General features: G+C 40.6%; 1 protein-coding gene and 1 long non-coding RNA gene across 5 annotated transcripts in view; one reads left to right on the top strand and one right to left on the bottom strand.

The window, feature by feature from the left end:
- ZNRF1 (zinc and ring finger 1) overlaps positions 1 to 26,250 on the bottom strand; it is a 94,359-nt gene that overhangs the window by 9,821 nt on the left and 58,288 nt on the right. For all 4 annotated transcript variants that reach the window (XM_051974654.1, XM_051974652.1, XM_051974655.1 and 1 more), the window contains exons 2-3: positions 22,449 to 22,544; positions 1,166 to 1,271 (exon numbers count right to left, since the gene is read on the bottom strand). In XM_051974654.1, coding sequence (XP_051830614.1) covers positions 1,166 to 1,271; positions 22,449 to 22,544 — 202 coding nt within the window. The remainder of the gene's footprint in view (positions 1 to 1,165; positions 1,272 to 22,448; positions 22,545 to 26,250) is intronic.
- On the top strand, positions 21,237 to 25,739 carry LOC127547685 (uncharacterized). The gene is made up of 3 exons (XR_007950250.1): positions 21,237 to 21,777; positions 24,294 to 24,332; positions 25,574 to 25,739. It is a non-coding gene; the product is annotated as an uncharacterized LOC127547685 (long non-coding RNA).

The following is a 26,250-nucleotide window of genomic DNA, read 5'->3' as shown; positions in this document are numbered from 1 at the left end:
GGAGAAGCACATGGGCTAAATCTGGGCTGGGGCACCAAGCCTTAAGAACAGGGAGGAGGAGCGAGGAAATAAAGACTCAGTGAAGTAGATGCTTCCTAAGGGGAAAATCACCAGAGCCACAGCTGGCTTGGCCGGGGTCTGTCCCTCTGCTGGAAGAAGAAAGGGGAAGAACTGCTACTTCCTGCCAGCACTGAGGAAGAGAACTGGGAAGGGGGCTAGGATGTAAGAAGCTGTGAGCCCCATAGGGAATTAGAGGGTAGAATGATGGGAGAAAATCCTAACTGCATGTCACAGTCTAGAGATATCCAAAGAGAGGGACCAACAATTTGCTTATATTCTTTCCTGAGGCCACACAGTTTCTCGCCCTGATCCTGTTTCTTTCCCAGGTTCCCCAGGGCCCTTCTCTACCAAGTCTCAGAGTCAGGTCATCCTGGCCCAGGGCCTGCCCGCTAATAGCCTCACCACTTCCCAGGGACTCTGTGCATCCGGAGGGCCAGGGCTGTGGAAGGGCGGGCTAGCCGGGGAGCTAGTTGTGACTGCAAGTGGGTGGGAAGGTGAGGGAGGGAGGGATTTGCTGGGGGAGAACAGGTGGCGTCCCACTGAAGGGACATAATGTCTCTTTAGCAGAGAACATGGAGTCATCAGGAAGGAAGTGTCTTCTTTCCAGTTGGAAACAAGACTGAGGTGCTGTGGTGGAGGCATGCAGGAGAAACCTCAGCAATACTAAATATAGCAGCTTTCGGTGGCACGGCGACACAGGTAGTGCTTCTTATTGTCCCCGAGTCCCCTGAAAGGATGCTGCTCCCTCAGCCAGCTCACCCTACGTAGCTCAGACTGGTAACCCCCCAACTCTGGAAGGAGGACATGGCCAGAAAGGATGGACGGTACATGGGGACCAGGCAGAGTTTCTACGGGATTATGGCTGTTGAGCTGAATCCTAGCAGTCCTGCTATGGCCCCTCTTCTGCCAGCTGGAGAGGCACTTGTGCCAGTGACCATAATGTTCTGGAGGGGGGGAGGGGGGCTGCGTGGAGGGCCTGTCCATCCCTCTAAGGTGACGCCATCGTGGGGATGGGAACCCTTCCTTTATAGCAACATGGAGGAGGAGGTCAGGCTTTCCCAATGGCAGCAGCCTGAGAATCTGGGCTCCTCCCGGCCTTCCGTACCTTTTGTGATAGATGCAGAGGCAGGGCAGCCTCGCTATGGTGTCTCCCTGAAGTAACTCCTCCAGGCAGATCACGCATTCTCCTGCGTCTTTAGTCAGCACATCATCTGTAAAGGGGACGAGGAGAAAGGACAGGCAGCATTAAGCGCTAGACGGAGACCTATGCACAACACCATGTCAATGTGGGGAGGGTGGAGAGCTACTGCCCAGTGAGATGAATGTATTTTATTGGGGAAACAAAGCCTAACAGATAGAGGATGGCGGTTTGAGGAGAAGGAAAGTTTAAAAAAAAAAAACAATAAAAAGCAACAGATGATTAAGTGCCAAATGAGTGGTACTAACAATAGAAGTCACCGTGGGTTGTAATGGTGAGGATAATATTCATAGAAAGGGTAGAACCTGAATTAGGTTTTTAAATAGAGAAAATATAGAGCTAGATAGAGAGTAAAAAGGAGTGTGTTCTAGCCGGAGGGAATGGTGGAGAGGTATATGAGTAAGGGGGACTTAGGAGAGAGGGGAAAAGGGGAAGAGTAAGAAAGTGGGAAGACAGGAAGAAGGGAAAAGAAGGGAGATAAAGGGGAGATAAATTCTGAGGAGAATGGGAAGAAAAGGTCCATAATGGAGAGTAGTCGGAGCCAATCGCTGGAAAGGTAAATTGGGATAGTTAGGGACCCTTGTCAAAAGCAATAGACCAAAGTTTCACTTATTCCCTACCCACAGTAACCATATTGTCTCAACCAAAAATCAGGGCATGCTCTGACAGACTCTTTAAATAGTCTTTTTTGAAATCTGTTTGGTTATTGTCCCCACACTTGTAGGGTGCCTAATCTATTTCAGAGAGCTTAGAGGATGGGGACATAATTCAACATGGTTCTTAAAGACTCTTACAAATGTCATCTGTCTCATGGATGCACACCTTGAGCTTCGTCCAACCAGAGGGTTCGGGTTACTGGAGTAATAAGACTACACTATTGGGTTGCTTGCCACTCTGAGATCTCACAAGTGACTGGGTACATTACAAGTTCTTGTTATCCCATTTTAATTGGGCCCTCACTGCAGTAAGGAAGTACTTTTATTCCTCCTTGATTGAGGTAGGTCTTATTCCACACAGAAGCTGTTCCAAGACTCTTCCTCCTCAAGTCTCTCTTCTTAATCCTTACACTGAGGACCTTGACTAATTTTACTAAAAACAACAAAAAAAAAAACAAAATGGAGGCCATTCAGTATGATCTCCTTCTCTTTCTATTGTCTTCATCTCCTAACCTTGATATCATTTCTCACATTCTCTTTTTGTTCCTCAGTCTCTGACAAAGAGGTGGCCCTTCATCCATTTCTACATTCTACATTCTACAGTTGACTATCACTTATTCAGCCCCTCCTCAATGTAAGACACTGTGCTCACCAGTGGGGATGCAAAAAAAGGGCAAACAATAGTCCCTGCCTTCAAAGAGCTCCCAGTCAAACGGGGGAGGTGACATGCAAACAACCATACACCGCACAGGATAAACTGGAAGTAGACTCAGAAGGAAGGCATTGGAATTAAGGAGAAACAGGAGAGGCTTCTTGAATAAGAGGATTTTAGCTGAGATCAAACATAGGGAACAGCCAGGGAAAATACAAAGCATGGGGATTGCAGAGTATGTGTTAAGGGAAAAGGTGTAAGAAACCTAGGAAAATAGAAGGGGTCCGGGACTTTATTTTATGTTTGATCCTGGAGGTAAGAGAGAACTACTAGAGACCTGCACCCTAGGAGTTCAACTTGGCGGCTGAGTACAGGAAGGACCAGTAGGGAGAGTTGAGGCAGGCAGACCCATCTGTGGCTAGCACTGTCCAGAGGGGAGGTGAGGAGGCTATTCCTTCTTCTCCTATCTCCTCTGGCACATCAACATTCTGTCTCCCTCCTCTCTCTAGAATCTTCAGCCTCACTGCATCAACTGCCTTCACATGCCCATTTCCCAATCCTTAAACTAATCTTCACTGGACGCTAATATCTCCTCAAATTGTCTCAAATTTCTCTTCCTTTTCTCAAACTCCTTAAAAAACAAACAAACAAACAAAGACTACCTGCCTGCAGCCTCTACTTCCTCTCCTCGTCCTCACCCTTGCAACCTGGCTCCCAATCCTGGCATTCGATGCTCTTTCCAAAACTAATCTTTTAATTGCCAAACTTGAAGGGCCCTTCTCAGTACACTTTGTCCTTGACTTAACTGCTGGACTAGACTGCAGATCACCCTGTCCTCATGGACCTTTCTTCTCGGAGTTTTCATGACACTGTCTTGACACATGCTTCTGTCTTGACTACCTCTCAATCTCCTTGAATGCTCCATCTTCAACTGAAGACCTGGGTATCAAAGAACACTGGGCTTGGAGGCAGGAAGGCCCAAGTTCACATCTGGCCTCACCATTTATCTCTCTGGTCAAGTGACTTTAATCTCTGTCTGTCTCAGTTCTCTCCTGTGTAAGATGGGGAGGACAGCTCCTCTCTCTCAGGGTTGTGGAGATCAATTGAGATGATAATGGCACACGCAGAAATGGTAGTCAGGACAAACGATTAAACCAATTAAACAGGGCACTTTCCATTATAATCCCTTAATTATTTTTATAGAATATGTATATAAAAGGAATATGCGTGAAGATTATATAGAAAGGTGATATTGCACTGCCTACGACATCACAACCTACAGAGGAAATACTGGTGAGCACCAACCTTGAATTACATGGGCTCCACAGAGTCATGAATCAGTTCATAAGAGAAAACACAATTAATAAGCACTTATTAAGCATTTACTATGTGCCAGGCACCTTGCTAAGCACTGATACAAAGAGGCAAAAGACAGCCCTTACCCTCAAGCTCAAAATAAAATAAGCAAACATTTATACAGACAAGTTGTATGCAGAATAAACAGGAAATAATTAAAAGAGAAAAAGGCACTAGAACTAAAAGGGGTTGGAAAAAGCCTTAATAAAAGATGGGATTTTAGTTGAGACTTAAAGAAAGCCAGGAAAGAGCATTCCAAGCATGGGGGATGGCCAGAGAAAATGCCCGTAGTTTACATAGATGTATCAATGGAGCAAAGTATAAATAACGATACTGGCAAGGTAGTGGGGCAACTAGAGCACAAAGAGTTTGGAATGTTAAACAGAGGATTTAGAGAATATAGAAGGGTAATGTCTGATTCCTGACTCACTGGGGTATATAGCAAGTGGTCATCCACATCAAGCCAACTGATGAACATGCAGAGGGCAGATCTTGAGAAATGGAGGAAGATCGTGGCTTTTATCGTATTGCAGACAGTTAGAAGTCATGTTCTCCCTCTTCTGCTCTAGCCCAGATGATCACTATAAAGATCCTTATGGCCTTTTGAAGTTCTTTTGAGTTCTAGGATTCTCTAGGCTACTGTTTCAGGATCCAAGATAATGTCAGTAACTATCTTTTCTGAGTTAGTTGCTCTTCTTTTTAGTTGTTGAGGATCCATTTCAATCATGTCTGTGTGATTTCATCTGATATCTTCATGATAGAGATACTGGAATGGTTTGCCATTTCCTTTTCCAGCTCATTTGAAATGAGGGAACTGAGGCAGCAAACAGGATGAAGTGAGTTGCTCAGGGAACCCAGAGAAGCAATGTCTGAGACCAGATTTGCCCTCAGGAAGAGTCTTCCTGCCTCCAGGCCCAGCGCTCTGTACCCATGGCTCCTCGTAGGTGTCCTTTCTCTTTGGTAATACTGACCAAACTTAAAGGAAGAAGAGGGAAGAGGAGGAGAAGGGAAAGAAATTCATGATGGAGGTTTCACTTTTCTGGGCTACTCTAATGCCAGACACCCTTCTTGGAAGTGCCTCCTGCCCCTCCCTTCCTCGCCAGGCCAACTCTCCTGATTGGCTTCTGCCTCAATTTCACCAGGGGCCTCATTGAAGTCCCCTTCACTGCTCCTTTGACTCTCTCCCTGATATCTCTGCCTCCTCAGCCACCCTACCCCTCTGTTCCCTCACTGTCATTCCCCCTTCCCCTCAATGTGTGGCTTTTTCCTTTCAGAACTTAAGCTCTTTGAGGAGAGACGCTATTGTCTGAGAGCATTCGTTCCCCTGTTATTTAGCACAGTGACTGGCACAAAGTAAGTGCTTAATAAATGCTCCATCTGCTGATCTCTCTCCAGTTCTATACAATATACCCAGACATGGCACAGATGAGGGCTAGAGAGTAGGGTAGAGAGAAGGGGACAACTTCAGAACTTTGACAGCATAGAGAGAATGGGGCCACTCTGCTGAGCTTGAAATCCAAAGCCCGTCTAACCCAGACTGTATAGTTCCTTTATAGGAAGATAGGTTAAAAAAAAGGAAAAAAGAGGAGGTGGGGGGAAATCTCCCACTAGGTTTACTGCCCCAGTTGACAGTTAACCATGCAATGGGGCAGACATAGGAAGCCATGGAAAGACCTGCATAAGAATCTCTTCTTAAACCCAAGGCCTGAAATCAAGCCAATTAAAGTTCCATTTCTTTCTTTGTTGTTATTCTTTTATTTCATTGTTAGAATATAAATGTCTCTGCTTTCAAGAACACTTAAGTTCTTATCAGCAATGATAAGAGTTTTTTAATGAAAGCGTTTCTATTCCTCCGAAGATGTTTAGTCAACAAACATTCATTAAAAGTGTTGACTATCTGCCAGTCTTTACTCTCAAAAAAAAAAAAAAAAAAAGTCTAGTGGGGGAAGATAATATACAAATAAATAACCAGTTACATACACACTACATACAGAGGAGACCAGTCAGTCAGTAAACATTTATCCAGTGACTCCCCTGTTGCAGGCACTGGCTGAAAAGGGGAGATAGAAGGAAAGTGAGATTGCTGAGGATCAGAGTCTGGGGCAAGGGAAAGAAAACTCCCCCAGCTTCTTTCTTACATAAATGCTCACAGCAGGGGTTGAGAAGGGCTTGTATGACGACCCCATTTCATTCAGCTCTGCAGCCCACTGTACTTTCCCAAGCCCTTTTACACAAATGAAGCCTTAACTGAAGATGCTCACACTCCCGTGAGTTGGGAGGGCAGGCATTTCAACTCCCATATAATAGCTGGAGAAATGAGGCAGATAAATGAAGTCCCTGCTTAAGGTCATGTATCTAGTTGGTGATAAAACCAGGACTAGATATCCTGAGCTTGCTGATTTTTTGCCAAGGACCTTTCCATTACACAAGGTTTTCCCCATTCGGCTGAACAGTTATAAATTTGTTTTTGAATTGTGGTAGGTTCTGTCAATTCCTGGGCATTGATGCCAATGAAGTGAAACACTGGCTTTAGTGGCCAGTGAAGAGACTGGCTGAGTACAGAGATTACTAGGCTGAAGCAATACCTCAAGGTCTGGCTGGGCAGGATCCATCTCTTTTCCACCTTTTATTAGAATGGGTCTGCCTTCATATTCTTTGTCAAGTCAATAAGCACATGATAAATGCCAAGTGCTGGAGACACAAAGAAAGAAAGAAAAAAACCCAACCATTTCCTTCTCCAAGAAACTCACACTTTAATAAAGATGTACAAACAAGACAGAGGTAGGATAACTTGGAGGCACTCTCAATGGGAAGGCAGCAGATGGAGGAAGAAACCAAATTCGTTGCTTGGGGATACAAGAGAAAGCACAGAGCTAGAAGATGGAGTATCTTGTGTGAGAATCAACAAAGAGACTGGTGCAGAGAGCATACATGGAGGAGATCAGGTCATGAAAAGTTTTAAAACACTGAAGAGGCCACTGGAGTTTGGTGAAAAGGGGAATGATGTGTTCATCTCAGTACTTTAAGCACAATAATCTGACAGCTGGAGGATGGTTTGGAGAAGGTAAGATATAAAGTAGGAAGACCAACCCAAAGACTGGAAATAGTCCAGGTGTGAAGTGATGAGAGTATGATATGGGATAACTTCTAGGGAAATATAAAGGTGGTTTGGGGGTTCCCTGACTTTGGGGAGCTTTTCTTCTAACAATAAGTCAGTAGCCTTAAAGATTCTAGCTTTGAAATCTGCCTCAGGAAATTCCCACAGATCAGACTCCTGAGACAATAGTGAATAAGACCACCCTCAATTCATTGCTGACTGGTAATCTGCTCACTAATAATCTGGTTAATAGATATTTGCATAGAATTAGCATATCTATGATTGAAAGCTGGATAAATGTATTTCTTTGCTTCTATTTCTCTGCTGAAATTCCCTTACAATTCCAGCTCACATCTGTAATGGTGTTAGAATTACTACTGCAATAAAACTTTGCCCTTTGACTAGGAGATGGGTTCAAGCCTGCAAATTCTTTTGAGACATCTCACAACACTGCTCCGGAACCTCAAACTTTTGGGGTCCCCCTTCCCAACCTCAACAAGCAAGCACTAAAGTGGCAAAAGAGACAGTTGACAGGAGGTACAATGAGAGATGCTAGAATGGTAATACTGACAGGACCTGGCAACAGATTAGATATGGAGGTTGGAGGTGGGGTGGTAGGAATGAGGAGTTAATGTTGACCCTAGGTAAAGAGAAGAGGATTGTGTCATTCACAGTAATAAGGAGGGCTTGGGTAGGAAAGGAAAAGCATAAATTCAGTTTTAGACATGTCTGGACATGAGCATAAGAGGTCAACTGGACATCCAGTTCAAGATATTAAATATGCATCAGAGGATATAAGACTGAATGTTTTGGGAAGAGAAGTTAGGGTTGAGAATTATTTGCTAAGAGATAATGGAATCTAAAGGGAGATGATGAGATAATCAAGTGAAATAGTATAGTGATAAGAGGGCCCATGGGATAAGGAGCTTTAGGGACAACCATGGATAAGGGGTACAACCTGGATGAAGAGCCAGCAAAGGAGATGGAGGAGTAGGGCAGCTCACTAGTGAGTGAGGGTTTTTTTTTAATTTGTCTTTTCCCTTTTCATGACCACAGAAGGCTGTGGGATGAGCAAAAGGAAAAGCACACTTCAGGATCATCAACTTCTATAAAACAAAAGGGATCAACTAAATTTGGAGAAAAGGTGGTAGTCTGGAGCTTCTATGAAGTAACATGTCTGTAAAGAAAGGATCAGAGCTCCCTATCTGGCTTTTAGCCAGGATAAGAGCAAGTATAATTCTCAGACTGAAAGAATTTGTATAAAGGCTTCTATTACCATTCCCTGGAGCTTCATGGTTCACAGTTGCTAAAACTTCCCTGGGGTAATGTGGTGGGACGTATCATTACAGGGGCTGAAGCTTCATTACACATGACTTCCTGAGCTCTCTAAGCTCATCTGGGCAGGAGTCAGGGTTAGGGGAAGAAAAAGGCGCACTTCATTTTGTTGTCATAATGATGTTATGGCTAGCTTTAAGGTGAAAACCATTGTCTACAAGGGGCAATGGGTCTATATGCTGCCCTCTGCAGATATCAGGGAAAATGGAGGCCATTTATTACGAGTCCCTCTTTTCCCTTCTTCATCACACTTCACTCAGATGCCTTTCCCACCTCCCCCTCCGTGACCTGTTCTCCCATGAAGCAGAACCTTCTGCTTGCCAAGCCAAAACCACAGTAATAGGGAGGACTTGGGGTAGGAAAGGAAGAGCATGAATTCAGTTTTACACATACATTGCACACAACATTGCCCTATGCAGACAATGGTTTTACTATATGCTTACAAGAAATACCCAGAATGGAAGAAATCATAGAGGGTAGTGTTTAAGTTGCGCAATAGAGAGAATTGGATCTGGAGTTCTAGAATTTGAATTAAAATCCCGCTTCAGATGCTAACTTTATGAACACCAGCAAGTCAGCTGGCTTCTGTCTGCCTCAGTTATCTCATTTGTAAAATGGAAATAATAGCACCTCTTAAGATTGTTGGAATAAAAATGAGATACTTGTAAAGTGCTTTGCAAACTGCTAAGTTTTTAAGTGCCCTGCATTGTTATCCCACAATGGAGAAAGATGAAGATTACTTAAAACAGTATACACAAAGCATTAAAAAATGTTGGCGGGGTTATAGAAATAGTGTAGCAGTTTCTTTGGGGGAAGAGGGGAAGGAAAGTAGAACAGGGAGTTATTAAATAATGAAAAAAAATTCACCCCTTGGATCCTTTGCCTTGAGAATCCAGTCAATAGCCAACACGCCAACTCAGAACCATTGGTCTGGCTTGACTAGGGCTGTATCTGGTGCTACCACATGGCTCCTGATTGTTCTACTCTCCAGATGGTCAATTAGCTTTCAGGAGCTACAATCCAAGCCAGCCAATTACCTCACTTACTTTTGGGAGATGAGGAAGACAGAAGATGTGACGATGAGGGACATCCTTTATATTTCTACCAGTGGAGAGGGGCAGAGTTGTTTAAAGTATTCTTGATTCATGCTTCAGGAGGAAAGCCATGGGTTGGCAAATAATGCAACCTCTCCCTGGCCTAGGGGATGAAGCACATCCTCCTTCAACCATCAGCAGGTGACCTCCCTTCTCTGAGCTGGCTGCAAGCATGTGGAGGAGGTAAAGCCAAGCTCAAAATTACCTCTAAGGAGGTAATTCTGGAGAAGAGGAAACGGCCAGATTGCAGGGAATCCACAGTTATTCCTGGCAGATTTGGGGGAGGAGAAGGGGGGAAACAGCAGTGGCTTTGGGATCTCTGGCCCAAGATCATTCCCCCTGCCCCACGAGATTCCGTTGGCATGAGCTATTCCAGGAAGAGAAAGAAATCCCAACACGCACATCATCTTTCTGCCAAAAAAGCAATGGAACCCTTCAGCTAGAAATGGAGACTGGTTTTTAAATCAGCAGCTGGGAGCAGGAATGCACATTCCCTTCAGGTCTGATGACAATTAAAAATTTCTGCCATAATTTACTGAGCAGGGAGGTGTTAGCCGGGGGGAGAAAGCCCTAGCGAACGATACAGAGACAGTCTCCTCCCTCTGACCTGATTTCCCAACTTTGCTCCCAGACTTTCCACTGTCAGTATGCAGAGGAAGATTTGGCTGCCCAGGTTCCCATGTGACGGGGAAGGTGTAGTACCATTCTGTTTCTGGCCCTGACAGCTGGCCTAAATTACTGCCTCTATCCTTAGAATGACCCTGGTAGGGAGGAGAGGGGCTTGGGAGATGGACACACACACACACACACACACACACACACACACACACACTCTCTCTCTCTCTCTCTTTCTCTCTCTGTCTCTCTCTGTGTGTGTGTGTGTGTCTCTCTCTCTCTCTGTCTCTCTCTGTCTCTCTCTCTCTCTCTCTCACTCTCCAGAGCTGTGAGATACAATGCAGGCCAGGTTCAGCGGATTGCAATCATGACCATTTTATGTAGACAGCCTCTTGCAGACCTTCCTCCCACTCTCAGCCATGCAGACCAAGTAAATCTGTAACCTTCAACTGGAGCAATCCCACTGGGCTTGGTGAGCAACTCCTTTCAGCAGGGTACCCTGACACCCAGGCTGCCTGCAGCTGGAGCAGCAGCTGGTAACAATTATTAAGCACCTAAATATGGACTGTTAGGCTATAACAATAATGTATTTATGCATATTATGCATAGCCTGCCTTCCAAGAGCTTACATTCTGAGACAAATGACATTTAGACAACATGAATCAAGTACAATTAAACTAAAACAGATGGAAAACAGAGATCAGGATAGCACAAATTAAAAAGGAAATATGCCCTAGTGAAGATGAAAGGGTTTTTTTTCCTTTCTGGATTTTCTCATCAATCAGGTCCTGCCTTACTCGATTTAATGATTGTTGATTATCTAATGCTAACAAACTCAAACCCAAACCGATACTTCAGTCCCTTCCCTGTCTACCACCTCCCCCTCCCTCTTCCACTGAGGTTCCTCCATCCATCTGCATCACCTGGATCTTTACTGCAGTCATCTATCAGCCTCATTCCTCTTGTCAAGGAATCCAACTTCTGGCTAATAGCCTTCGCTCTCCTCACTAACCCCTGGTCTCCATCAAGGGCCTCAGTATCCATTCAGATGGCCTCCCAACAACTGGACTTCTCTGTCCATTGAGTTCTGTGACTCCCATGACAAAGGTCTCCAGCCCATTCAGCCACTCACAGGGATACAGCTTTCACCTCCCTGATATGTACCTCTTCAAAAATAAAGGACAAATAATAACTACTACAACAATACAGTTTATCTCACATCATCACCCTTAACACCAAATACTGAAATTCTACTTTGATGGTGACTTCCTGTCTTCCATCTGTGGTTCACTCCTCCTCCAACTTCATTCTCCCTAACACCTCCAGCCTTTCGAGCTTTTTCCTTGTTTTCCTATCACTTTCCTCCCTTTGGAGCTACTTAGCTCAATTCTGCATTGCCCTCTACCCTTGAATTCCTGGTGTCCTTTCTATTCACACCGGCCAACTCCCAACCTTACACCACACGCCCGTGCTGTCCAGACTCTCAGGGTAACATGGCAATACTTAGATGCATTCCTGATTGACTTCCTATCTCAGTTCTTTTTTATAGCCCCCACTCCTACCTCACATCTCTCAAAAGATTTTTTTGTGGTTTATTACTTTACTAAGAAAATCAGGGTCATTCCCACAAGCAGCTTCAATACCTTTAATTTATGCCTCAAAATCCTTTCTCCTTCCATTCACCATCACCTTTGCTCCAATTTGTGGAGTTTTATCTTGAGGCCAGCTTTTTATATTAGTGCTCCTAATCCTATGCTCTTGCCTCTTAAAAATTATCTATTTAAGCACAAAAAGATTGATTATTTTATATACTTAAAACACAAAGGTTGTAGATGAAATCATGAGTATCCATTTCATTAAACAGCCTGCTTGTTTAAAAAAAAAATGCACTTAAATTTCACATGTTATTTCTAAAACTGTACTACTTGTTTGTTTCCCCTTAGGATTTCCCTCGTAGCTTATCCACATGTTCATTCCTTTTCTCTTTCATGTTCAATATTTCCCTATCTACTAGATCTCTTCTTATAGTCTACTCACATAGTAAAGTCTATTTTGTCTCTCAAAAGCCTCTCCCAGAGGAAGCAGAAAGGGGTGGCTACATAGTACAGTGGACATAGCGCCAAATTTAGAGTCAGGAAAAACAGATCAAATTTGGCATCAGACATTTATAGTTAAGATGACGCTGGGCAAATCAACTGGCCTTGTTTTTCTCAGTTTCCTCATCATAAAATGAATTGGAAAAGGAAATGGCAAACCATTCCAGTATCTTTGACAAGAAAGCCTCAAATGGGATCAAGAAGGGTTGTACATGACGGAAACAATTGAAGGTATCACAGAGGAAGCAGGGAGCACAGGGAATAACGCTGGACCCAGAGTCAGGAAAACCCTAAATTCAAATCCAGTTTTGGATATTTACTAGTTAAGTGACTCTGGGTGAATGACTTCTGCCTTGGTTTTCATAAACATCAAGCTCAACGTGACTAAAAGAAAACCCCCATCAACTATCCTTCCAAATCCTGCCTCCAAACCCAGCTTCCTATTACTGTCAAGAGATCCATTAGCCTCCCAGTCAAACAGGCTCAAGACTCTAATGTCATTCTTGACTTTTCACTCTTACCCCACATATTGTCCATGTCAGATATTGTCAAATTAAATGCCAAAAATCCACACCCAGTTTCTACCTTCACAACATTTCAAATGCACATCCCTTTTTCTTTCATTCAACACAATCCTGATCTGTAAAATGGGGATGATAATAATAGTACCCATTTCCCAGGGTTGCGAAGACAAAGTGCTCTATAAACCTTACAGAACAATGTAAATGCTAATTAATTTACTGTTTTATTTGGAGCCAGTCTTATTCACTGCTTTTACTTTGTTCCTACCCACTCATTTCACAATCCTACAACACTCTACTTAAATCACTTTATTTCCAATGATCTCTTAATTGTCAAGTTCAATGACCTTTTTTGGGTCTTCTTTGTGCTTGATTTCTCTGCAGCTGTGGTTGTTTGTCCTTGAAGAGGATCATCATGATCCTTTCAAGGGAAGAGATGTTATGACATACAAGTGAACTGAACTGATGTGAGGGAGGTCTGTATAAGGTCACCTCCCTCACTTTCACCTCCAGAGCCATCTGGGTCCAGTAGCCAGAAATAGATAAGGATGACTGGAGATGGCCCTGGATGCAATGGAAGATGATGGCTTTTTAAAGATAAGGTCTTTCATAGGCTTCAGTTTCACATTCATTCAATGATTCAGGCTAGGTAGCAATTGAGACAAAGAGTTTCCTCTAGATTGAATATAAAAAAGCAATCATTTCTGCAGCACCAAACCCTGTGGACTCATACCCTCAACCTATCAGAGAAGCTTCTTCCATTAGCTTCTGGAAAACTCTCCTGGCTCAATGCAGAGTCTGTCTCTGTTTCTGGATCACAGGAGCGTAGATCCATTGCCTGAATGGACCTTGGGAGGTCAGCATTTGGTAGATGAGGAACCGAAGGCTCACCAGCACAAAGGTAAAATGCATGATCCAATCCTCGCAATATTATTTACTGACCTCTAAGATATTCTCTTTAATTCTTCAATAAATTCAATGCCCTCTTCTTATCCCTTGCCCACATATTAGAGGACTTCAAAGTAAATACTAATTCTTTCTTAAATACCTTAATTTCCCAGTTCCTCAATCTATTTAGTTTCCTCATATGCAAAATAGGGATCATAATAGTACCTGCCTCTCAGGATTATTATACAGATCAAATGAGATAAAAATCCAAAAGTGCTTAACACAGTGCATGATACAGACTAAGTGCTAATAGAAATAGTAGTTCTTCCCATCATCCATAAGAATCTGATTTCCTTGTTCATAAACTCTGAAATTCCTTTACTAAACCATAAATTCTTATTATTCCAGCTTTCCTTATACTATATAATCCTTAACCCTGTTCTTGGTTTTTATGAGCCTTTGACCCTTAATTCTTTCCCAGGCTATGACCCTGCCACTTGCTATATTCTACCATTATTTTTTGGTGAACCAACTCAACTCTACACCACCTTTCCCTTCTCTAGCTTCCCCCCAATACCAAACCTACTCACTCTTCTCCACTTCTCCTTTGTTTCTATTCACTAGATAGTGAATAGAGATAAAGAAAATCACAAAGTCATGTTTATTATGACCACTACAATGCTATGTTATCTATTCTCAGATGGGCTCTGACAATATCATTTTATTTCTCCCTAATCAATTCACTCTCCCACTTTTCAAGGTAGTTGCTCCAAATATTCTCATTTCTCTTCAAACTTCCCACCCTACTCCACCCACCTTCTATTTCAGCTACAGACCGTCTTTCATAGTTTACCAAAAGCTCTAAGACCATGATTCTATTCCTCCCAACTTCTTCAGAAAACTGCCCTTACTGTTATGCCTGTGTCTTTTCAATATCTTCAATATCTCCCCACTACTGATTCCTACACTCTGCTTTATGAAGCATGCTCCAGTCTGTTTGATCCTTAAGAATCTCTCACTTTACTATCCCTGTAAGCTTTTCTCCCTTTTATGGCTATACTCCTTGGAAAAAAACCATCTATTTTCATTGGTTTCACTTCTTCTCCTTTCAATTGCAGTCTAGTTTCTGGACCTCATCATTTAAATGAAATTGCTCTCTTCAAAATGTCTAAAGACCTTTTACTTGCCCAATCTAAAGTTCGTTTCCCAATTCTCATGTTTCTTAATTTCTTAGTTAATTGCTTTGTCTTGCTCTATGCTCTCCTTAGAATTTTTAAGGACATTTTTTTTCCTGGTCCTCCCAGTCTAAGCAATCCTCAGTCTCCTTAGGTGGTTCTTCACTCACCTCTTGATAAAAGTGCATGTCCCCTGAGGCTTTCTCCAAGGCCTTCTCTCCTTGGTTCTTTCTATAATATCTCACCTGGTGATCTTATTATCCCCATGAACTAAATTGTTATGTCAATGGAGTGCTACATATCCATCCCTAATCTCCCTCTAGACTTCAGTCACACATCCCCAACTGCCTCTTAAAGCATCTTGAACTAGATCTGTTCCATAAGCATCAAGCTCAACATGACTAAAAGAAAACCCCCATCAACTATCCTTCCAAATCCTGCCTCTAAACCCAGCTTCCTATTACTGTCAAGAGATCCATTAGCCTCCCAGTCAAGCAGGCTCAAGACTTTAATGTCATTCTTGACTTTTCACTCTTACCCCACATATTGTCCATGTCAGATATTGTCAAATTAAATGCCAAAAATCCACACCCAGTTTCTACCTTCACAACATTTCAAGTACATCCCTTTTTCTTTCACTCAACACAATCCTGATGCTGGTCCAGTTCCCTTCTTGACTAAACTATTGTAATAACTTATTAAGTGGTCTCCTTGTCCCACAACCCATACACATCCTTCACTCAGCTTCTAAGGCAATTTCCCCCTAAAATCAGTCTAACCAAGCCAGTCTTTCTGCTTAGTAAGGTCCCGTGGCTCCCTATTACTTTTAAGATTACAAATAAATTCCTCTGTTTCATACTTCAAGCCTTTCGTGAACAGTCCCCTTCCTCTTTCTGTCCTTAAACTTTACCACCCTCGTCAGTCCAGCTACACTTGTAACTCCCAAAACATGATAGTATTTACTGGCTCTTCGCCTCAATCCTGAGTGGTGTCCATGTCTGAGATGCCCTGCCCCCTCCCTTCCCCATCTTGGCTTCCCTGACCATTCTCTCTCTCTTTGCCTTTCTCATATCTGGGAGGTATCTCATTGTCACTGCCTCATTTGATTCCCACTCTTTGGGGGTGGGAAGTTCTTTGTCTTTCTTTGTGCCCCCCAGCACTGTAGTACAACACCCAACATGTAGCAGATACTTAATAAATGCTTGTTGACTGATTATGTGCAATATAACAAATTAACAACTGAAAATTGATCGAGAATGTTAGAGATTATTCTTTCATTTTACAGCTGGGTGAATGAACCTACTCTGTCCCATTAGATGGCATGCCTAGGATCAAAAGGGAATCAGGGGAATGAAAATGGATTAATTAATTGTTATGCAGTTGATTTCTCTGAGTCTTTCAAGATTCAGAGAAGATACCACCTTTTCTTCAAGTCTCCTCCCCAGCTATAAGTGCTCAATTCTCCCTCCAATCAGCTTGTTACTGATCATGTCCTTTAACTCAGTAACAACAATTTACCAGATGTACAAGGCACACATATCTCCTAAAATATTCATGATAATACTTTTTGTGGTAGCAAAAACAAAACAAGACAGAAACAAGGCAGTTATCTACTGATCAGGAAAAAGCTAAAAAAAAAAAGTTCACATATGAATGCAGTAATTGCAATATAAAAAATAATGAATATGAAAAACTCAAGAGAAACATGAAAAGAGTTACATGAACCGATGAAAAAAAGAGATCCAACTTAACATATATTGGATTACTTATCATCTAGGGGAGGGAGAAAAATCTAGAACACAAGATTTTGCAAGGGTCAATGTTGAAAAATTATCCATGCATATGTCTTGAAAATAAAAAGCTTAATTTTTAAAAAGAGTACCATATATCCTAGCTATCATCATATTATCATCATATGAGTTCTCTAAAGAATATATTAAAAATAAATATTATAGTTAAAAAAAAGAGAGAGAGATCCAGGATAACAATTTACACAATTACTACAATCAAGTAAAAAAGTGATAAATGTCAGCTGAGCTCAGTTGAAACATAATCACCCATGCAAATGGAGGTGAATGGCCCAGTGTAGCTGGGTTGGTTCTGTCTCTACGACAGAAGAATGACTTGGGCAGTGACAAACAGTGATGCTTATAAAGGGTTGGGGTGAAAACCTGGGCACCAGGAGAAAAAAAAGGAGGGGGGGCTCTTTAGAGGGAATATGACTAAGTGCTGGGTTGGTGGTGATAAGAAGAAGAGAGTGGGGACTAAAAAGGAAGAAAAGGGCAGTAAAGAGCAGTTCATCGTATACAACTCGAAGAGGCCTTATTGAGCACTTAAGTCAATATTTTACTTTTGAGGCACAAGGAATCAGTAATTTGTCAGAGAATCACAGCTGTGGCTCAAACCTCAATCTTCTCTTGCCCTTCTTTAAGAGATTTCAGAGACTTAGGGCACGGAAAAGGTAACATAGCATCAACTTTCTCCTCCACAATGAAACTTTCCAATTCTTACATAGCCAGGATGACATAAGCCATCCCTCCTGTCAACCATGCACTCGGTGCCACTGAGCTTCATCTGTGAAAGAGCTAGGTACTATGTACGGGTCCTGCAGGAGAAAGCTTTCCTCTTTTCTAACTTGCAATTGACCATGATGGCCCAACCTTTTTTCCCCCAATGATGTCCTAAGAGATACTACCCACAGCTCTTAGAATTTACTGGCCTTATCCTTAAGGCCCTAAATCTTAATGTTAGCCCTAGAACCTATGTCTGCAGTGCCCCCGTGGCAGATTTTAAAGGGGTGTGGGAGGCATCAGCCAAGGGCCAGAACGGTGGTAAAAGAAAAACGAAGATTTAAGGTTAGTCTTGTCTCCTTAAGAAGTTAAACTATAAATAAAAAATAACAATAATATCAATAGAAACATTTATATACTGCATTAATGGTGCGTTTTCTAACAGTGCATTTTCTAGTTAAGGAATCTGAGGCAGAGGTCAAGTGATTTGGCCAATCCATGATAGAGGCAGAGACTGAATGCAGTGTGCTGTGCAGGCTCTGCTTGTCTTTAGTCTACCCTAAAATCAGGCTTATTTTGAAGCCAAACCACTTTATTTCCTAGATTGCGTCTGTTTGATAAATAACTTAGAACCCTAAAATTGGAGGATGCTCACAAGTAAGCCCAGTCTAGGTGACAGAGGAAGGGTTAGACAATTAAAAAGGATTCAGGAACAACTGAGCCTTTCAAAGAAATGATAAACTGACATGAACAGTCTTAAAGGCTATCAGAAGTCATATGGTGCAGGGCTCAGTGCTCACCAAAATGTGGCCGAGATTGGGGAGAGGGGAGGAAAGGGGGAAAGAGAGAGATGGCTGCATCCAACTATCCTTCCAACAGCCAGTCACAGTATGAGACTGTGCTCCAATCTGATCACACACCTTATATCTGACTCTCTTCTTTCATTTCCCTATGAAATCAGCCTGGAATGATAGATTGCACTAGGTCCAAAGGGCAATCAAACTGTGTATACCCTTGAGTATTATTGATTTAGTCAATAATACCATTACTAGGTCTTTCTCCTAAATAGATCAGTAAAAAAAAAAAGGGGGGGGAAGGACCTATGATGTACAAAAATCTTTTTTTTTTTTTTTTTTTTTTTGTGATGGCAAAAAAGTTTGGAATTGAAGAGATGCTGCTCATCATTTGGAGAATGTAATTCAATTCAATACTACTAAGCAATAAGAAACAAGGAGCAGGAGATTGTCAGAAAAAACCTGGAAAGGTTTTTATGACTTGATGCAAAGTGAAATGAGTAGAACCAGGAGACCACTGTACACAGTAATAGTAACACTCTGTGATGAACAGTTATGAATGACTTAGCTTTTTCAGTAATGCAATGATCCAAGACAATTCCAAAGGACTTATGATAGAAAATGCTTCTACCTCTTGAGAAAGAATTAATGAACTCTGAATGAAGATCAAAGCATACTATTTTTGATTTTTTTTGTATGTAGTTTTTTTTTTTTCCTTTTGGTCTGTTTCTTTTTTCACAACTGTGACTGATCTGAAAATGTTTTACATGATTGCACACATATAACCTATATCAAATTGCTTACCGATTTAAGAAGAGAGGAGAGAGGGAGAAAAATTTGGAACTCAACATTTTGTAAAAATGAATACTAAAAATTATTATGACATGTAATTGCAAAAAGTAAAATACTATTTAAAAAAGAAAAAAAGTTTGTAGATCACCAAGAATTTAAAAAAATAGGTTAGCGACAGATGAATTTTTCTTTTTATTGTATAGATAATAAGGAGTCATTGAAGCTTCTTGAATGAGGAAATGCCATAGTCACTTTTGTGTCTTAGGACTAACGATTTAACTGTCATATGGGATGGATTGAAGAGAAGAGCATGGAGATAGGAAGGCCAATGAGGAGAAACATCTCTTGATGAGAAGAGCTGAAGTAGGGAGATGGCTATGTGTTGTGCAGGTAGAATCAACAAGACTTAACAATTAGCTGGAAATGGAGGGTGAAGGAGAGTAAAGAGGAGGATGACGCTTTGATTTTGGGGCTTGGGTGGCTCCTTTCCATATGTATAGAGCTTTGTAAATTATGATATTTTAATACTGTGATCAAGTAAGGTCTTCATCATCTCACCCAAGTAGAAAGGGCAGGGAGTAATGCAACCAATTTCAGAGAAAATGAAAACAGGCTCAGAGTGATTAAAATGACTTATTGAAGACCATATGATTCACAAGTATTAAGGCCAGAACTAGAAACCAGACCTTTTGATTATCCTGTGCTGTCTCTGTGCTAAACCACTAGAGATAATGATTGACAGAGAGCTCCCTGCGACAACCAGATGACAAAAAAATCTTCATAAGACTTGTTTATGTATTTTAAAAGATATTATTATATGTATTTGAGAATGGAGATTAGAAAGTATGTTGTGACATGCTTTTACTCAAAAAAGAAATCTGTTCTGTTGTCTACCCCTCGCCCTGGTTCCCATGTAACTAACACGGCAGAACTGAGCTTGAGAAGATACAGGAGAATGTGAACAGACAAGTCAAAAGGGTAACACAGGGCACATGTGGCAATAGATCAACAACATGGCCGGCAGTTGTTCTCAGGAAAGACAGAAAGAATCCCCAGGAGAGAAGAATGCTAAATAGCATTCTTAGATAGAATTCTAAGCATTCTACTTAGGATGTGAAAGAAAATAATCAGCAAGGCCAGAATTGGGCTCTAATCTTGCTCATAAGTCATCTATAGGCTTTTAGGACATAGGTGACAGCTCTGCCTACTTATTAATAAACCCTCTAACATCTAGATGTGGTCAGCAGATGAAACCAGAGAAATATGAACACAGATCTCTACTTTCAGAAGCAGAAACTGAACCAATGCTCCTACTTGCTTCTCTTGGGGCAAATTTAGAAGGGATTTAAGTAATAAGCCAATTTTCTTTCTGTTCTTCCTCCCCTCTACCCCCTTGAAACACAAAATTATTGTAACAAATATGCAATCAAGAAAATCCCACATTGGCTATGTCCAAAAATACATATTTCATTCTGTATCTTAAACCCATCATTTCTCTGTGAGAAGGTAGAGTCCTCTGGAAACATGGCTGGATACTGAACTAAAAAGAATCATCATAGTTATTTGTCTTTACAATCCTATTGTAAAGAACCTATGTTTTCTGGGTTCTATCCACTTTACTCTATATCAGTTCATGTAATTCTTCTCAGGTTTTTCTGAAGCCATCCCCTTCCTTACAGCAAAACAGGATTCCATCACATTCATCTACTATCACTTGTTCAATTGTTCCCCAAATGATGGGCACCTTAGTTTCTGGTTCTTCAATGCAACAGAAAAAATGGGCATAAATATTTTTGAAACATTTGGGTACTTTTCCACTTTCTTTGCTCTCTCAGGGGAACAGGCAGATTTAGTATAGTATCAGTGGGCCACAGGTTTGCCCAATTTAGTGACTTTTTGGGCACAGTTCCAAACTACTTTCCAGAATAGCTGACCAAGTTTACAATTCCATCAAGAAGGCATTCATGGGCTTATTTTCTAGCAGCCTTTCTGTTTATTGGGTTCTTTCTTTTTTTGGTCATCTCTTTCAAACTGATGGGTGTGAGAGTATGACAACTCAGAACTATTTTAATTTACATTTTCCTTTTATTAGTGCTTTGAAGCATTAAGATAACTTTGATTTTTCCTTTGAAAATTACCTGTTTATATTGTTTGACCAATTATCAATTGGAGAACCAAATCTCACTATGTTAAAAAGTAGTAAAGAAAGGGGTGAAGCAGAAAGCACTGACATCAACAATGGAGTATCCACTCCATTTTCACATTAACAGAAAAAATGTGATGCATCCATGTCAACATACTAATATAATATATAATATGTATTATATATTATGCTATATATGATATGTATATTATATAATAATATAATATAATTATAATAATAAATGCACAGGCAATTTAGCCCTAATCAGGCTAATACTGGAAGATGGATTCAACATTCACTGGTAAGGCCTATACATGTTGATATACGCAAGTGAACTTAAATTCCAGAACCAGAATGTATCACATAAATCTAAGAGCATATATATTCAATTAAGGATCACTTCTCCATCCCTATTTTAGAAGATGTAATAATTTCTTTGTGAATATAATATATTCACTAAAACAGGATGCAGAAGTAATCAGTGACTTTGAAAGTAGGGGCAACCTTAGGGAAGTTTGTTCAAATAATCAAGCCCCTCCCAGGAGGGTCCCAAACTGCTTATCAAAGGGAAATAAAACTAAGGAATATTCAAGCTAAAGTAAAGTAAACCAAACCCAACAATCTCTCCCTAAATCACCTCATTCAAGGATCCTGTTCTTCCTTCAGAAGTTGCCAAAGATCTATAAGATGGTCCAGGTGGAAGGCACAACATACACCAAGCATCACCTCACTAGACCAATTAAGGCAACACAGCCAAGGCTGAAGAGTCCCTTCTCAAGAAAAAACCCAAGAAGAGTAAGTATGATTCTCTAGTAACCTGGGGTTTTTCTCTTAGGGACTTGGAAGTACAATGTGTTGGTTGTTGCCATCCATGTGGTGCTCCAAGGTTGTGATACAGTGTCATTATTAGAAAGTACAACATTTCTAGGGAGTTCAAGTTTTGCTTTGATCCCATCCAGTTGACACAAGAGGTGTAAATTGAAGGATATTTAATTGAAGCTTTCATGCAAAAAAGATCTTAAGAGAGGAAGGGCATCCTGCATAAACAGCTGGAGACTGAGTAATCCCAAATCTGAAAACTCAGTCTGCTGATCTCTCTCTTTTTTCCAGCACAGCCTAAACCACATGCCTCAGATTCCAACTCTTCCCTTCAACTCTTCTGGACACCTCCTTCTCCCCCCCGCCCCAAATTCCCCTATTTCACAGTTAGGCTTTCTGGAACCGAATCAGTCTGGAGAATTTGTTAGCTCACTGACTCTGTAAAGCTTTCTTGGTTTTATACAAATACTTCTGCCAGAAGAACTTCTCCAATAGCAGAAATGCTTTAGAAAACAACTCAAGCTTGGGAACACCCTGATCCAGAGAACACCTGAACAGCTCTCCTAGTGTTCCCTATGGAATCTGCTGTTTTGTGTTCATGGACTGAAGCCTGAAGAGCCTTGGAGAGAAATTAAGCCCTTTCTTACCATTGTAGGAGAGGCGTGGTTTGCTCAAACACATTATAAAGTGCATTTCCATCTCATCAGAAGCCACAGACTTAGAGCAAATGGGGCACTTGAAACCTGAAAGAGAGAAGAAAACATAATGAGATGTATTTCTCTAAGTCAAAGATGAATACACTAACCATGGTACATATTCAATTAACTATCATCACAGCAAGAAATTAAATTTGTTCATTCATTCAATACTTTCATTCTTGGTCTCAACATCCGACTAAAGCCCATCCCACCAAACTTTTCCCTTGCCTCTGCTCTTCTGCTAATGCTTTATAGGTAACATCAAAATGTCTGCTTTGATTTGAATTGTTGGGTTTGTTCTTTTTTTAAATTGGGGATGAGGAGGGAGAGAAAAAAGGAAGCAGGAATGAAGAGGAGCTCTTGAATTATAGCTGGCAGATACCCCTCAACTTCACTTAAGCTCAGAGAAGAAAGAAAAGAATGAAGCACTTAGCTCTAAGCAGAAATAATCAGTTAGCACTCCTATCTCATATTCAAAGAGCCCCTTTCTCCTACCTCAGGGACAAGATAATATGGCTCTTTGGTTGTACAGACTCAAGATGTCTATGTCTTTGTCAACTGCCAAACTCAAGGAATCAAGTTCTGGATTTAGAGTTCACGGTGATCAAGATCTTCCTATCTGACAAGGCATCTTGTTATTGTAATCTATGCCCATTACCCTTAGATCTGCACAAAGAAGGCTTGCCTTTACAAATAGTAACATTAATTAGATTCAGCACTCATAATCAACATTGAAGGATTAATTCTCTTACTTCTTTTAGAGTTTCAAACAATGTTTGATTAGGCTGCAGAAATTTAATTCTTGGGGCAGCTACGGTCAGAGCACTGGCCCTGGAGTCAGGAGGACCTGACTTCAAATCTAGCTTCAGACACTTGACATTTACTAGCTGGGTGACCTGGGTGACCTGGAGAAGTCATTTAATCCCAAATGCTTCACCAATAATAATAATAATAATAATAATAATAATTCTTGGAAGTCCCTGGAAATTTGAAATGATTATGGGGACTTCCAATTCACCAAGTCACCTTCCCCTCTTTCCAACTTCTCTGATCTTCTTTCCTTCATTCAGCCCACACAGGCAAGTCCCTAACAAATCCTTGTCAATTCATTTCTTATACAGATAACCTTCTCTCCATTCCCAGAATCAGCACTAGCTCCAGTCTTTACCATCTCTTAGATTACTGCAATGGTCCCTGAAGTAGCCTCATCGATTCCATCCAGCGGTCAAAGTGGTTTTCTTAAGACTCTTAGTCTGTCCATGCCATTCTCCTATTCACTAAGTTGCACTGGCTCCCTGCTACCTTCAAGATCAAATATAAAAAAATTCTTCTGGCATTTTATATCTTTCCAATCCAAAATTTTCTCACTTTTTTAGTTTTCTTATACACTTGGCTCTTTTTAGGATCCAGTTGCAGTAACCTTTCTTATATATATAATACTACTTCAGCTCCCATCTCCATGCATTAGTTTGTCTTGGATATCCATCAGATTTAGAATCCTCTCCTCTTCACCTTTTATTCTCAGATTCCCTATTCAAGAGTCAGTTCAAATACCACTTTTTAAAGAGGCATATCTTTGTCATTTTCTTACCTTCTCTCCTCCCCCCTATCTTGCTTTGAAAGTTCCTCCAGAAGAGTAAAGAAGGATAAAGTTAGATAAGTAGGTGACAAAATGAGAATGTTTGTGAAAGTACCTTGTAAAATACAAAATGCTATATGAATGCAAAGTATTATTAATACTTATTTTTTTTAGTACTACTTCTGACCTAGCTTGTCCTTCATTCTCTTCTATAGAACCTGGAGCCTGGGCAATTTCTACTATGCACCAAGCAGGTATTTTAGCTTTTTTGGAAATTCTGTTGGTATACAAAGAAAGGTAAAAAATCTCAGATTTCCACTCCAAATGGAACTATATCGTTAGTTTTATAAGTTTAATTTGCAAGTCATATTCTAATAAAAAGCTAAAGGGCAAAAGCAAGAAGGATATTTTATATCCAAGAGAAAAAAAATATTTTCATGTGGGCTTTATTGAAAGTTTATTTGGTGACTGGGATTCAATTCAATGAGCATTTAGGAACATGTTATAAGTCACTGTGCTGGAACACTATGGATAGAAAGACAAAAATGCCTTCTTATGGCTTACATTCTACTGGTATGGGAACAAATCCCATTGCTCAATTTTTAATTTTAAAATTCACTTATATTGAACCAGGAATACACTGTACACAATAACAGCAAAAATGTATGACGATAAACTATGAAAGACTTGGTTCTTCTCAGTGGTTCAGTGATTCAAAGCAATCCTACTAGACTTTGGACAGAAAATGCCATCTGCATCCAGAAAAAGAACGAAGGAGACTGAATGTAAATCAACACATGCTATGTTCACTTTTTTTTTCCTGTTTTTTTTTTTTTTTAACTTTCCCATGGTTTTTCCCCTTTGCCCTGATTTTTCTCTCCCAACATGATTCATAAAGCAACACATGCTAAAAAAGCAAAACAAAACAAAACAAAATTAATTAATTAATTAATTAGAAGTTTTCAATTACATTTAAGCTAAACATCTCTAAGGGACAGGAAAAGATGCAATCTATATTAGCTATCTGAATGTTAAGCAACCAGGAAAAACTTTGCAAGCTCCAATGAAATGAAAGGCTTATTTATACACTTACTACATATTCTTTGTTAACTTTTAATTTTAAGAAACTTAATGTTGTTTAAAGATAGAACACCATAAACTAAATTTCAAAGCATTTCCTAAAAATTTCTGACCACAGACCCACCTGTCTCTTTGAAAATGGTGAGTGCCTTCCTTGTGACTTAATAAGGAAAATAGCAAATAAGTCACTGTGGGATACTTAAATCCTTCCTACTGCCATTGTTCCAGTCTCACCTCAACTCCACTTCTGAATGGCAGTAATTACCTCAAGAAATATCAATAAACTATGTAAAGAAAAATACTTCCTAGCACATGACTGCTAGCCCCAAGTCTATTAAGTCCAAAAAACTACCAGTTAGGACAAAGTTGGGAACTAACAATAGGAATCGAGGAATTTCTGTTCTTTTGCTTTCAGGAACAGTAGGGGTAATCAGAAGAATGGTGCTCAAGCTAGAAGGCTGAAGTCATGATACTTTCAAAGAACTGGCCAGGAAAGTTCAATTATTCTGCTTCATCTAACTTATCCTTTATCTCCATCTAATAGACTGAATTGCATATTCAATAAATTTCTTGAAATGAAATGAATTCTGCTAATCCCAGTTCTTTTCCAGTTTTTCTCTATCAAGGATGGGTTGTTTCTTAAAAGAGGATAACATAGGGCTTTGTCCAAAGTAAAAATCAAGTTTCTTTTTTTTCTTCTTGTGATCAGATTAGATTTGTAAGGGCTCAGCTGGCTCCTATCCTTTAGCATGCACATTTCTTCCTTCTCAATTGAGGAAGTTTTCCCTGCTTGGAGTACTTAAGAGTCCTGTGCTGGTTTCCTACCTCAAGGAACTTAGATCTAGGACTCCCATATCTTGAAGATCCTTTTCCTTCAAAGATTGAAGCAGCAATGATGACAGCAACATCACATATTCAGCAAGCTACCTCATATTTGTTGAGCATGTTTACTTTATCATTTCAATGTACTTTCCAGAAGTGAGGCAGAAAATGGACCAAATGCTCCCTCCCATCTGATAGAAAGGGAAACTGAGTTATTAACAGGGAACACTAACCTAAGATCTCAATGGAATTACTAATCTGACTTCTAGT

Source organism: Antechinus flavipes, chromosome 2 (assembly GCF_016432865.1).
Source record: "Antechinus flavipes isolate AdamAnt ecotype Samford, QLD, Australia chromosome 2, AdamAnt_v2, whole genome shotgun sequence".
Taxonomy (NCBI): Eukaryota; Metazoa; Chordata; class Mammalia; order Dasyuromorphia; family Dasyuridae; genus Antechinus; species Antechinus flavipes.
This window is presented reverse-complemented; position numbering and strand designations above follow the sequence as displayed.